General features: G+C 33.9%; 2 protein-coding genes across 3 annotated transcripts; one reads left to right on the top strand and one right to left on the bottom strand.

Annotated features, from left to right (window-relative positions):
- Positions 1 to 2,415: 2,415 nt before the first annotated feature.
- LOC105135874 (Prolyl oligopeptidase family protein) lies at positions 2,416 to 8,519 on the top strand. Of its 2 annotated transcripts, none has more exons than XM_011040952.1 (11): positions 2,416 to 2,880; positions 3,053 to 3,231; positions 3,348 to 3,570; positions 3,689 to 3,830; positions 3,909 to 4,109; positions 4,400 to 4,531; positions 4,613 to 4,741; positions 5,217 to 5,635; positions 5,785 to 6,001; positions 6,329 to 6,519; positions 7,860 to 8,519. In XM_011040952.1, exons 1-11 carry the CDS (start codon positions 2,507 to 2,509, stop codon positions 8,035 to 8,037), a joined length of 2,385 nt encoding a protein of 794 aa, XP_011039254.1. In that variant the 5' UTR covers positions 2,416 to 2,506; the 3' UTR covers positions 8,038 to 8,519. The 2 variants fall into 2 exon arrangements, with proteins under 2 accessions (XP_011039254.1, XP_011039255.1); XM_011040953.1 differs by having other exon boundaries at positions 2,794 to 2,880; positions 3,033 to 3,231.
- A 782-nt stretch (positions 8,520 to 9,301) lies between these two features.
- On the bottom strand, positions 9,302 to 13,557 carry LOC105135873 (uncharacterized). Its single transcript, XM_011040951.1, has one exon. It carries the CDS (start codon positions 12,906 to 12,908, stop codon positions 10,092 to 10,094), a length of 2,817 nt encoding a protein of 938 aa, XP_011039253.1. The 5' UTR covers positions 12,909 to 13,557; the 3' UTR covers positions 9,302 to 10,091.
- Between the last annotated feature and the right edge of the window lie 1,182 nt (positions 13,558 to 14,739).

Here is a 14,739-nt window from a genome sequence, read left to right as displayed (position 1 = left end):
ACATAAAAAAACTAGAAATATAAATAAAAAAAATTATGCAAATATCTGATTAAATAAATTAAGAATCATATATATAAATAAATAAATAAGTTATTAACAATAACTAAAAATAAAATTAAAAAATTAAGACACAAATATAGATTAAAATATTTGATCTCGCAATATTGAATATTTACTCAGTTATGTTTATTGAATTTATTTATCAAAATAAAATTTTTATTTAATCAAACGATAATAAAAACAGATATAAACCTAAAATTGATTTAATAAAATAAAAGAAAAAATATTATGTGAAATTGCTCATATTAGAAATATTATCTAACAATAAATATTTTTTATTTTAAAAAAATTATATAAAAAACATGTCAAAATAATATTTATAGATGAATCACAATAATATTTTAAAAAGTCAAACAAGTACAAAATAGCTAAGAAAAAAACCTCCATTAAAAAGAGGTTAGATAACAAAAAAAAAATTGAGAATGAAAAAAAAAGAAGATTACATTACTTGCCACTGAGAATATATAAATCTCTGTTAAAAGAGGTTAGATAACAAAAAAAATAATTGAGAATGGAAATCAATTGAAATATAAATTAAAGAATTACTTTGAAAAGAAAAGACATTAAAAAAAAAAGGCAACAATTAAAAACACCAAAAGCAAGAAAAGAAAGAAAGAAAGAAAGATAGATAGATAGATAGATGACTTTGGTTATAGACCCCATCCTTTTAAGAAAATAGTGTCAAACGATAAAATTAAAAAAAAAAATTGAGTAAGAAAAAAATTTAACTCGCATTAACTTTTGAAACTCGTGACTCGAGTCATTAAACCAAAAGTATTATGAATAAAAAAAACTATGAAGCTCAATCCTTAGTAAATCAAATATTAAAGGATTAAACCGAGAAAAAAAATTAATTACATAAAAAGATATAAAATAATAAATATCAATTAAATAAATGAGGATAAAAATAAAAAAAAAACAAATTAGAGAGCAACCAATTTTTTTCTATTGGAGAGTTAAATTGAAAAGAAAAATAACTTTAACAAAAAAAAAAGAAAAAGAAAAAGAATAAGGACTAAATTAGATGAAAAAACATATCATAAACTTTGATTAAATGATGAAATTAAAATCCAATGAAACTTAAACAAAAAGGCTAAGGAGAAAAATTAGAAATCAAAAAAGTAAAAATCAAATTGGAAGAAATACCATATTAGAAATTGTGATTAAAGAACTAAATTAAAAGCAACAAAAAAATCCATAAAAGGTAAGAGAAAAAAATAAAAAAAAAAATTAAATTTTAAATGCTAAAAACAAAGAAAACTATAGTGTAATGTTTAAAGTGAAAATGTATATATAATAGCCACAAGTGATGATATAATAGCCACAAGTGATCATATGATTATATGTTGCCTACATGCATCATGCACACTAAAAAAAATATAAAAACACTTTGAACACATCATGAAAAATAATATTTTAACTATAGATACAATAACACATATCATCTAAAAAGTATGGATGGAGTCCGTATATTAACATGCCTATGGCAAAGACTAACATTTTTTTATATATTTTATATTATTAAAATATAAAAATACTCTTTATTGCTCTTAGAAAACATAATAAAAAACTAAATTACCCTTATAAAATAGATTTTTTAGTTGAGGAATATTTTCATCATTTTCATTATGCTATGAAAAAATAAAATTATTATAAAACCCTTGATGATAATTTTTTTCTATAAAATTATTTTGATAATTATAATCTTTTAAAAAAAGATAATACCCCCATACCCTACCTTTTATTTTATGTAAATAAAAGTAAAATGGGGTTTTCACTCGAGATTGCTTGCTTTAGTGTTTTCTATAATAATATAATTTTACATATTGGGATTTAAAAACAATCTTATGAATAATAGAAAGTTGCTTGCTGAACACTACATCATCCATCTCACTGGCAGGAGAAACGGAGCCCATTGCCTAGCCTGCTAGCTGATAGGCAATGAGAACCGGTTGCCTCTAATTTTATTTTATTTTTTAAAATTAGCACTGTTTTTTATTTAAAAAAAAAAAGCAAAATAATATAGTTTGATAAAAGAATCTTCATATATACAATTAGGTTTATTGATCATCAAGTTGACCGAACAGATTTGAGGAAAATGTAGTTTTTGTTGTTGTATTTATATATTTATTTTTTAAAAAAAGTGGTTGATTATAAGTTAAAAATTAAGAGAATCGGACCATGTTATAATTGTAAAGTAATGTTTAATATTATATTAATAATTTTTACTTTATTTTTAAATGTATTAAAATAATTTATTTTATTTATTAAAATTTATTTTTAAAATTATATATCAAAATAATTTAAAAATATTAAAATTAAAAAAATTAAAAAGCTGCGTGACAATACCAAAAATGTCTAAAAATAAACAAACGGGCATCTCTACAAAAATCAAAACTCTTAAACCCCAAGAATTCCTCATTTTCTCCCTAAACCCCCACCAACCATGCGTCACCTATTAACCACGACTTTCCACCGCCACAACCACCGTCTGCCCTCCATTCTTCACCACACTGTCATCCGCCACTATAGACCACCCAAACCACCAACCCCACCAGCCCCTCCGAAACACCCAAAACCACCGCAAAAACCTCAATCTTTCACATTCCATGATGCTACCTGGGAAGACCCATATAGCTGGATGTCGCACTTAAATGACAAAGTAGCTATGAGACACATGGATATTTACATGGAACAAGAAGAGAAGTACACAGAAGCTGTCATGTCTGATACCGAGAAACTTCAAAGTAAACTCCAGTCTGAAATGGCTTCAAGACTGCATTTTGACCTCTCTACCTCTCCCATTCGCTGGGGTCCATGGTATGTGATTGCCTACTCTCTCAAGTTGTCCCTGCTGCTTGTAATTTTGTTAGTTTTTCGAAAGGGTATTGGATAATTTGTTCAGAGTTGTTAATTTTGTTTGAGACTCTCAAAATGGATCGTTTTCCTTCTCTCTTTGCTTCTGATTCAAGGTGGATGTTACTCACTGTAGGTTGTATTATAAAAGAGTTGAAGCGGGTAAGCAGTATCCTGTGCTTTGTAGGAGATTGGCAAGCTTAAACGAACAATTCATTTCGAATAAAGATCCTTCGGGCGGGTTTGATTTTGTTTCTGGGAGAAAAATTGAGCAGAAGTTGGTTGATTACAATCTAGAAGCTGAGAGATTTGGAGGTGCTGATAAAGTAACATTTTTTACTGAAGAATGAAGTTTTGTTGTTTTAAAGCTATTTGGGACAATGTTTGTTTGTTTATTTTTTGTTCGTTTGTTTGTTTATTTGTGTTTATAGGTTATGCTTATGAAGAACTATCGGAAGTGTCACCTGATCATAAGTTTCTTGCATATACTATGTATGATAAGGACAATGACTCCTTTAGATTGTCTGTACGGAATTTGAATTCTGGTGCATTGTGTAGTAAGCCCCAAGCAGATCGAGTTTCGAATTTGGCTTGGGCCAAGGATGGACAAGCATTGCTGTATGTTGTTACTGATCAACATAAGAGGCCTTGTCGGTTGGTATTACATGGACTTTATAACATTTTAGTGTGATTTATCTTATCACTGTGTGCTTTTTTTCTTGCTTGTTGAATTCAACAGCATGAAGTTGAATTTTTGTTCTTTTTTCATCAGAATATATTGTAGCATGATTGGATCAACCGAGGAAGATGTTTTGCTTCTAGATGAGCCAGCAGAAAATGTTTATGTTAACATAAGACACACGAAGGATTTTCGCTTTGTGACTGTAAATACTTTCTCTACAACATTCTCAAAGGTATCACTTTCAAAATGCTTTTTCTCAACTCGAGATCCTCACATTTGAAATGGAACAATAATCATGACCATGTTTCAGGTCTTTCTGATAAATGCAGCCGATCCATTATCTGGTATTACTTTAGTTTGGGAATGTGAAGCTCAAGCCCACTGCATAGTTGAACATCATCAAGGATACCTTTACTTGTTTACTGATGCTGCCAGAGGGGGCCAATTGGTTGATCATCACTATCTTCTTCGATGTCCAGTTAATGCTTCTTCTGGTCCAAGGATCTGGGAGGTTGGTGGGTTAACTATGTGCAATCACTTTGTCTATTATTCCCTGATTGTTGTCTGTTGAGCCAGTTGATACCATTGGCTGGATAGTATGGTGCTTGACAGCTTGATATAATTTTGCTGCATATCTCTTTTCTGTTCTTATTTTCACTACTTTATACCTTTTTCTTTCAGCATTTTTCTTAGTGATTTTTCCTTGTGGTTAAAACTCACCTATATTTTCATAAATCTTTTCTGTTTTGGCGAACACATTTACTTCATATATTCTTTTCTAAATCACTGCTTTTATTGCAGAGAGTATTTGATGATGACCAAGATATGGTTATTGAAGATGTTGATTTCTGTAATACACACTTGACACTAATCATACGGGAAAACTGCAGCTTTAGACTTTGTTCAGTTCCTCTACCTATGCCTGTTAGGAAGGTAACATAGTGGTTTCACTAAGAATGCATTTATGGTATTACTGTTCTGCTATACTCATCTTTTCTTTTCTTGTTCTGGCAGGATGCAGTTAGACTGAAAGAACTTAACCCTACATTCCTTCCTCTTCCAAATCATGTTTCTCAAATTTGGCCTGGACCAAATTATGACTTCTACTCATCAACCATGCGCTTTACAATATCATCACCTGTGGTATGACCCATAAAAGTCATTAATGTTAGCAGATGGTTTCCTCATGCTTTTCTAGCTGCGTATGTCCATACCAAATTTAATATATAATAGGCATTTAAATTATATTATACTTGGATTCTGATTCAGAGATAATGGGAAGATATGAATGAAAACTAGTATCTGTAAGACCAGACATTCAACCAGTTAGAGTGATTTTGTTGTTTGATCAATTGGGAATTCTGAGGGTTTTCTTTTTTGTTTTGCGGTTTTATGAGGTTTTAGTGTCTGAGGGTTAGAGTTTATATCCAGTTAGCATACAATGCATGCTTTGCTCTTTCATGATACCCCTTTTTATATCCTGTGCTTGCACATCCTTTCTGATTTTAATAAGAATGAAGATTTCTTCCAACTTCTTTTCTCCATGTGAATGTTATCGTCCTCTTATATATTTTGCAAAAGTGTGCATCTCCACTTGAACATCTCCAAATTTTTGCAGATGCCCGACGCTGTAGTTGATTATGAGCTGTCAAGTGGCAATTGGAATATTGTCCAACAGCAAAATTTGCTCTATGAAAGAACAAGAATTTTGTATGGGACAACCTCTTCAGGAGGCATTGCCAATGGATCCTCGAATAATTTGAATTCTGATTTTCTAAATGAAATCAAATCTGAAGATGATAACTTATGGAATTGCCTCTCTGAGTTTTATGCTTGCGAACAATATGATGTCTCCTCTTATGATGGAGTCATGGTTCCTTTAACAATTCTGTACTCACGCAAAAACAAAAATAAGAATCAAAATCCTGGTTTGCTTCATGGGCATGGAGCTTATGGTGAGTTGCTTGACAAGCGGTGGCGCAATGATTTGAAAAGCCTTCTTGATCGTGGTTGGGTTATTGCATATGCTGATGTTAGGTATGTTTTTCACCTGTACTGCAACTATTCAGAAGTTTTTTGGCTCAGCTTATTTCTAGTGTGAATACAGTTAAATCCTTGTTTGAAATGGTTACCGTTTGTCTGGGCTTGTTTAAAGTTCAATTATCTACAGCACATTGTGTTTGCAGAGGTGGAGGTGGTCATGGTAAGGCATGGCATCATAATGGTAGACAACAGAAGAAACTTAATTCAATCAAAGATTTTGTCTCCTGTGCCAAGTTCCTCGTTGAAAATGAGTTTGTGCAAGAAAACAAGCTTGCTGGTTGGGGATATAGTGCTGGAGGACTCTTGGTGGCTGCTGCCATTAATAGTTGCCCAGATTTATTTCGTGCTGCCATTTTGAAGGTATACATGAATATACATGTTTCACTCATTGCAAAACCATGTATTATAATATACAAAGCTGTCATTGTTATCAAGTAAAATGACTTGAGCAATCAACTTCATGGTTACATTATACAATAAAAAAAAAATCATTGTCATTGTTCTCCCTTGATCATATGAAGGTATTGCTTGTGCTAGACGATTGTCTCCAATTCTTTTTTGGTGGTCGGGACACTGTCATAAGTTCTGTAGATTTATTTAGCATTTGCAATTATATGGCTGTTTGTCAATATCTTTTATCAGTTCTTCATTCTTGTATTCCAATAATTATATATTCCTTTTGTTCAGGTTCCCTTTTTAGATGCAACCAGCACTCTTCTCCATCCCATTTTACCACTCACAGCAGCTGACTATGAAGAATTTGGGTATCCAGGGGACATTGATGATTTTCATGCCATAATGAAATATTGTCCTTATGCCAATATTCAGAAAGATGTCCTCTATCCTGCTGTGCTGATAACCTCGTCCTTTAATACACGGTAATTTGCTCACATGTCAGGTTTTCTTTGTATAGGCTGCGATCAGACAGATACTCAAAACACAAATGCAAATTTTTTTCTTGACACGTAAATTTGGTGAACTTATCTGATAGTGGCAAGACCAAAACCACTAGGAGTGAACAAATTATGACTGGAACTCTTTCATCCATTTTTTTTTTTCCTCAGAGAATTTATCATCTTGAAATGCATTATGAATTTCAAACATTAGGACCCTGAACTGGCTGTTTGAGAATTTTCTTCATGTTGGAAACTCTTTAGTTGTCCTTTGTGACTTTCTTTTCTTCATGTGTGACTTGATATGCTCTTGGTTTGATGATTATTGGCCCTTAAGTTTTGGCTTTAACATTTACTCTTGTCCCTTGTTTCCCATTTGATGCTTGATAGATAATTCTCTTTAGTTGATTCTCATTTGTCTTACATGATTTTAGATGAAATTGCTCTCTGCTACACAGGTTGTTGCTTACATTTATTGAGTAGTCTCTTTTTCTATATAAAACAAAATGGTTTTATGTTCTATGAATAATGATTGAATTGTCAAACTCCCAAATTCGTTTAGATAGTGATAGATATAAAAGAAGTTCATCTCAAAAGTTATACTCATTGCTGAACTGCATGTTCATTTCAAGTCACGTTATTCCTTTGAATTTGAAGTTAAGTCACTACTGTCGTGTCAAAAATTTGAGCTTATCTCTCTGAATAGTGGTGTTCATTGCCTGTAACTAACAATATTTTGAATTGAATTCAGATAAATTTTTAAATTTTGAATAGTGGCCAATTTTTTCAAAATACATTTAATTCATATTGAGAGCTACAAACTTGAGCTGATTTAGGTGGATAAATTGCTCTGAATTCAAGCATATATCATAGATGTCAAAAGGCACATAATAAATGGAATGGTGTATGTATTCGTGCTCTTGCACGATTTGAGCTTATTTAGTGAAGTTCATTACTGAGGAATAGAGGGACGCCACCATTCTGGTATTAAATAAAGTGTGTGCATTTTGTCAAATCAGAGATATGTCACGATTGTGCACACAGATATATTATTATGCATACATGATGTTCATTAGAGTGGTTCATGTTTCTCATTTGAAGTAATTTATCCACTTGCTTCTGCATAAAACTTAATGGCTTTGATTCCTAAAGCAATGACTGATTCAAGACTTTTTTTTTTTTAATTATTGTCCTTAGAAATTGTTATTATATGTTTATCATGTCAAAGTGGTTCGGCTTTTTCAATTTTTAGAAACAATGATTGCTCTTCTTTTGCTTTTTTCTTGAGTGGGATGATCATCTTATTTATCCTTGATATGTTTCAGATTTGGGGTTTGGGAAGCAGCAAAATGGGCTGCACGAGTTCGTGAACATGCTATTTATGATCCCAAACACCCGGTACTACTTAACTTAACTACGGATATAGTGGAGGAAAACAGATACTTGCAGTGCAAGGAATCAGCATTAGAAACTGCATTTCTTATAAAGATGATGGAATCATAAGTAGGTGTTCACTAGTGCCACCTCATCTCTGAATCTGTTGATCTTTTCCATAAGCTGGTGAAGTGGGATATCATCTTTGTGAAGATCTAAGATTTGGATCTAGCTTAAGTTGCCAACCAGGAACCACTCACGAGCTGAAGGAATTCTTTTCTTTACTTTCGTTTGTTTGTTAATATTTAAGTCACACTTGATGTAATATTTCGGAGCATAGGGAATGGTTGATCTGGCCTGCTGAAGTTGAAGTGGTTTTAAATTTTTAATTGCGTAGTGGCCAATACAGTTGGAACAGATAACTTTATATAGTGCAGAGACCAGATCTTCAATTTCTGGTGAGATGTTAGCTCTCTTATTGAGATTGCAATTTTGCTATTTGTCCATATCAATGTTATTCCTAAGAAATTTTGTAGACCACAATTTTATTTTGGTTTGGAAGGTACTCTTCCCATTTCTCTTTATAATATAACACAATAATTCAGGAAGCATTAGGATGAACTTCTACATATCTTTGTTTATGCAAACAACATTTTCTTGATTATGACCATGACATGCATTATCTTTCAAATCTTTTAGTTTAGTAGCCAACTAGCTTAATCAGCTGAAGTTTGTCAACGATTCACTGTCACCAACCACCGCGTCAAAGTTCCTTTTAGAAGCAACTTCCCCACAGGAGCCCTCAAAGAAGCATTGTCAAACATGGCACCATTAGTATTATACTTTATTATGCAATCTTTTGGATTGTACAGAAGGTTTCCCATTTGAAATGGTAAGAGTATCTGGTGGTGATCGATTGAGGTTTCTTTTTTTGTTTATTTCTAAGAAAAGCATGTGGTGATGATCATCATGATATGGTTTCAAAATGAAACTTGCAGTGCCATGTCCACACCAACTTTATGAAAAAGACACTCAAGCTCTCCTAGAACACTGAGAAGTGAGAATCCACAGGCACCAAAAGAAAAGGAAGCAGAATCATACATGCGCCCCTCATTATTTCCGTGGGAAACAAACTTAAATGGGTATGGCCCAATGATGATAATTTCTAAATGGGAACTTGATGGTGAGCTTTGCATTATGCAAGGAGATATCCGTTTCATGTTAACATCAAGTCACTATGGGAACTTGATGGTGAGCTTTGCATTATGTATCTCCGTTTCATGTTAACATCAAGTCACTTTTCCTCGGTGCATGATTTTGCCCATACTAATGGATGTGGCCATTTCTTTTCCATACCAAAAGCAGATTAAGTCCTGTTGAATTGAAATTCGACACTAACAGAAAAATGTTTATTTCAATGTCAAGAAAAAGACACTTCTTTGGGTAAGAAGATATAACAAACATTACTGCTCAAGAGAAGAATATGTTGGGACAACACAGGCAGTTTAAAGACCAAACAACTCGCTTCCTCAGCTAAGACCACTTCTTAAGCAGGACTATGGACATGATCAGCAAGGCTATTCAGTCAACTCCTTTCATCGAAATTCCAGTCAAGGCCCTGCATCATCTCCCAACAGATCAGAGACATTAAGCTATGAATTTCCAAGGACTGGTAAACAAAGCGACATTCTCCTCATTGATCAACAATGCTTGCTAGCAGTAAAACCATGCAATCCCAACCAGATTCAGAAACGAAAATTCCTGGTCCAATTTCAAGGATCAAAATTACCACCATGCTGACAGAACTTGGGATTCAAAGTAATGAATAGACCACTGAATTGTATTATAGACTACACAGGCAAAATAAGGTGAGTTTCGTATTTTACAGATGCAAGAAATTTGATTTTGTATAGAGCAAAAGCAGAAAGTTTTTGGTGCTGAAAGTTATATCCATATAATTCTGCTTTGAGGTCAACATAACTCCCCGAGTTGATACAGATTCTAAAGCCACCTCTACAAAAAACCCAAAAGGGAAAAATCAAACAAACAAGAATTAACAAATTCACCCGTTGCATCAAAGAGACACGAGGAGGAGCAAAAGGATCTGGCCACACAGATTTAATACCTCCCAATCTTCAGCTCTGACTCAGATTTTGCACCCCAAGTGATAGATGTCCTGGAAATCAAACCTCCGTGCCCTCTTCAACAGTTGGAAGGCCACCCTCGCTGATAAAGGTTGGATTAAGAAACTTGGAAACAAAAGCCCACAACTTGTAGACATCCTCAAAGTTGGTCAGAAATCCGAGAGATGCTGTGACAACCTCAACCCTTATGAAGCCCCCTTTTCCATTATTATGCCCGTTTTCCATTGGTCTGCACAGAGTCGTATCTTCAAGGTTCACAGAACCACGTTGATGTCTTGGGCTATCTAGAATCCTTATGTGACTAAGGAAACCAATGCCAAGAGAGATACCTTCTCTTTCAGCCAGCTTCTGAACAGCTTCTGGATTTATTAGCCCCCGGTTTCTATCTCTGACATTGAAAGCTACAGCTGCACCCCTTTCATATTTTATTTTAGGGCCATAAATGTGAACAAGATTTACCCTTCCATCTCCATCTGAACTGGGTAACCTGAGTTGAAGTAAAGAAGTTACTAGCCAGTTGATCAAAAATCTCAGCCGGAGAGTAGTTTTGTTCAGACCCAACATATTCACATGATCCAAATGTCGGCAAGTTATCTCAGGTTCCCTTCGATCCCAATCTTGACCATCAACATATTCTCCATCAGTGCTGTAATCTTCATCGTCGAGGCTGGTAGCAGATATCTCTCCTGGCTCCAGAGTATGGCTTGGACGCTCTTTGCGGTTGTCCTCCATGCTAAATGATACCCTTCTTTCCCTGCTCGGATGTTCATTCTCTTCCAACCCGAAGAATCTACTACCAGGATATCTACTCCCTTCCCTTCTCCCCAACAACCTGAATTCACCTTCTGTTTCTCGTCTTATAGCACTTTCTTTCATCTCCAAGCAAATTGCAGCAGTTGAGCCATTTGTTAGGTTATGATGCAATCCAGAGGTTGAATTATTGTTATGGGATCTGTTTATGGCAGAGTTTGAAAAGGAGCTGGTTCCAGGTTCTTCCTCAATCTCATGAACATGCAAATGATCTGAGCCCTTATTATTTCTTGAAGAGAGGTCTGTTTCTGAAAATTGTTCTTCTTCAGGAACCTCCTTAACACGGTCCAGTTCCTGTGAAACTGATAGAACAGCAGCATCAAATGACAACATATGGTGGTCATCATGTGACCCCAAGTTTACTCCTTTGTCATCATACATTGGGCTGCCATATATCTTAGATGTTGGTTTTGGAGAGAGTCGCTTGTTGTTCTTCTTGCCAGAAAACCAGAAAGGTGGTAACGGAGAGCCTAGTTTCTGCTTGTTCAATTGGCCAGCATTGTCTGATCCCAAGGGACTCTGACCCAAATCAATCCAGAATGAGTTGTCTGACGATTCATCTTCACTAAAAACAGGGCTTTTCATCACTTCCCCCACAGAAATACTTTCAGTTTCTTCAAATATAGTGCTTGTTCCATCTCTGTCAGAACTGTTCTCATGATCCATCTCAGTCTCGAATACATCCCTCACCTGAGCAGATGTGAAAGCGCCAGAAAAGGCAGGCAACTGTGATCCTGGGCGAGTTTCTGTGGTTTTTTCAGCATTCCCAGCAACCTCATCATCTTCAACACCAACCAACCCATCCAGCCCATCCACAGAATCACTCAAATACATAGGATACTCAGGTGTAATCTTTACCATTCCAGACCCTGTACTCCCAGACTGATTTTGGAGGCTTCCCATCACTGATTTCTTGATAAGAAGACATCCAAAACCAGTGGGGTCATGTCCGAATACTTTGTAAAATGATGTGATAATGAAGTCAGGACGGAACAAGGACAAACCAAGTGAATCCATATCTTTAGGACCCAATGAACCAGCGTCAAGCAATACGTGCCAACGGTTCTGTTGAGCCAGCGCCATCCACTGGTACGAATACTTTGCCCCCGTAACTCTTGACTGCACTGGAAATACAAACAAACCAACTGCAGAATCCTTCTTCCTCCTCTTCTTGTTCAAAATTTGCTTTCTCAAATCAGTGGAACAAAGTTTAAGAGTTGGCCATTTAAACCATGCACTATAGACTTTTGCGCCCTTCTCTTTGGCACTTTGAGCCATCCAATTCACAGACTGGCTCTCGTAATCAAACATGGTCAACAGCTTCTTATTGGTATGAAAAGGGTACGATTCAGCAAGTAATTTAAAGGCTGAACCTCTACTCACAGTGAAAACAAGACCATACTCATGCTCAGGGATATTCAAATAATCCATTATTCTAGTCTTTATATCATGTTCCACAGTGCCCTTCTCAGCACCACCATACAGAGCATGGTTGCTCAAATTGGCAGTTATCTCCGATAAGCTAAATGTTGAAGACTCCCAATAATGCAAAGACTGAAGATATGAAAAAAGCCCAAATCCACAGTAATCAAGGCATACCTTTGGAGACAAATGTGCATATTCATCTGACCTTAACTGATCAACCTTCTCTGACGACTGATACTTTGGATACATCGTGAGGAACTTGGAAAATGCCTCAAGAAGGTTAGGTATAGAATCTTCATTCTCAAATATTCGTTCAGCAGCTAGCGCTGTGGCACGCAAGAATTCTCGCTGCGCATGGAGCCTTGCTAGTGATCTTGACCTCCCAAGACTCTCATCTTGGTTTGCAAGAGTGTCAGACTCCATATCTTGAGATTTAACGAGTGACCCATCTTCAGATGCTTCTTCAAGTGCCTCCCTGAGCTTGTGTTCTTGAAGTTTTCGAAGAATTGATGAGTTCCTCTTGATTTCAAGACTGGATTCAGACCCATTTTTCCTTCTGCTCTTCTTGTCCAACAGCAGAGCAGCGCAGTGAGATATAGGTTTCCACAGTGAAAGATGCATCAAATCTTGTAACTTCAAGATCAACTGAGACAAAGGCAAGAAAGCAAATCTAGCTCGAGATTCAACAAAAACAGTTTGGGTTCAGCTCATCTAAGAAAAACTCAGAATTCACAAAAAAAAAAAAAGAAGGGTCAGCTTCAAAACCCTAACTAGATCAAGATTTGTTTCAAAGAATCCAACTTTTTTATAAAGAACCCGAAACTATAAACAGAATCTATACAAAGATGCAAGCTTCAACAAATTGCAGGTCAGAAACCAGAGCTCATAATTGAAAGGACTCGTTTCTCTAAAGTCAAAAACCCCATTTCAGTAAAGAGTACAAGAAAGAAACAAATTTAGAAGAAACCCAGGAAAGCGAGAAAGAGAGAGTCAAACCCTAGAACCCCGAAACCCAGATCCCTAAATCTTGCAAAAAAATAAAAAAACAGTCCCACACAACAAGCAAGACTCTCAAAAGAAAGAAACAGGAAAAGTGTTTCACATTAAATGGATACACAGTTTAAAGAAACTTTTTTTAAACACTCTTGTATCATCAAGACTCAAGACTCCATTAATACACTCAAGAGAGCTCAAAAAAAGAACCTCTCTTTCTTTTTTCAGTCCCTCTCTCTCCCTCACTGCACCACATAAATAAAAGGAACAAAGAAAGAATGCTCATTTACTATTACTACCGCCATGTAAATCTAATTAAAATAAAAGGAAAATTATATAAGTATTCTACACTTTACTTTATCTTAAACTTTATCTTAATTATTCTAGAAATTACAAAAAATATCATTTGGTCAATAAAATATTTTCAAATTACATAAAATAATGAAAATAACCCCATATAATTTTCTTATATATATATATATATATATAGAGTCTCAATGTTTTTTCAAATCAAAACTTCAATAAAAACAAAAAATTAAAAGCGAAGAGAAATTAAACTTGCATAGGAGGGCTTGGACTTTTTGTCCCTCTATTTTGTATGAACAGTTAAGTTATGCAATTATCCTTATATTCCAAGGGCATTTTCGTGTTATTCTTTGGCTATGGGTGTTGTTTAGTAATTATAAAAAAATTAATATTATTAAAAAATATATATTAACATGACGATCGATCCCGTGTAATTTGAATGCTATATGCAAAATCTTTCGATTATCAAAATCACTCATTCGTAATGACATTTAAAGTAATACTTTGTCCTCTTTATAATGATTAATTAAGCATCTATGTAGATATGATTGAGTTTTAGTAATTTTTTTTTCTTTTTTAACCTAGAAACTCATGTCAGTCATTCCAAAAATTGTATGTGTTCTTTAGTTTTTATTTTTATTAATTTTAGCTTTTATTGTTTTATTACTATATGTTTTGCTTTTAAAATTTTTTTAAAGTTTAAATAATTTATAAATTCATCACTTGTCATTTTATTTAATTTAACCTTTATTTTTTTTTATGTTTTATCATTTTTAATTCAATCCCTCCTCATTTTAGTTTTTTAGTTTCCTATTCAATTGTTATTCTCATTTTTTTATTGCTATTTTTAAAATTTATTTTGTTTTTCAATCTAACCCTCAATTATCTTCTTTCATTTGATTTTTATATTATATTTAGTCCTTATTATTTTATTACTATTTATTTTGTTTTTAGATTTTGTTTATAGTTGGAAATGATTTTGATACAATAATCTCGATTTCATAATCCATATCACTAGTTTTGAATATTATCTTAGTTTAAATTAAGTCTATTTTTTAGATTTTTTATTAATTATTTTTTTTAATTTCATCATTTAATATTAGATTACTAGTACATAAGCTTCGTTATTTGTTTTTTTTTTTTAGCTTATCTC

The sequence above is a fragment of the Populus euphratica genome, unplaced genomic scaffold, assembly GCF_000495115.2.
Source record: "Populus euphratica unplaced genomic scaffold, PopEup_1.0 scaffold234.1, whole genome shotgun sequence".
NCBI classification, from domain to species: domain Eukaryota; kingdom Viridiplantae; phylum Streptophyta; class Magnoliopsida; order Malpighiales; family Salicaceae; genus Populus; species Populus euphratica.
The sequence above is the reverse complement of the archived record's forward strand: the minus strand, read 5'-3'. Positions and strand labels throughout refer to the sequence as shown.

Bases quoted from the DNA above. Each gene is read 5' to 3' on its own strand.
- LOC105135873 (XM_011040951.1), bottom strand. From the start codon at position 12,908: ATGCATCTTTCACTGTGGAAACCTATATCTCACTGCGCTGCTCTGCTG.
- LOC105135874 (XM_011040952.1), top strand. From the start codon at position 2,507: ATGCGTCACCTATTAACCACGACTTTCCACCGCCACAACCACCGTCTG. The intron at 2,881-3,052 runs GTATGTGATTGC...TACTCACTGTAG, and splicing joins CCCATTCGCTGGGGTCCATG to GTTGTATTATAAAAGAGTTG. The intron at 5,636-5,784 runs GTATGTTTTTCA...TTGTGTTTGCAG, and splicing joins ATTGCATATGCTGATGTTAG to AGGTGGAGGTGGTCATGGTA.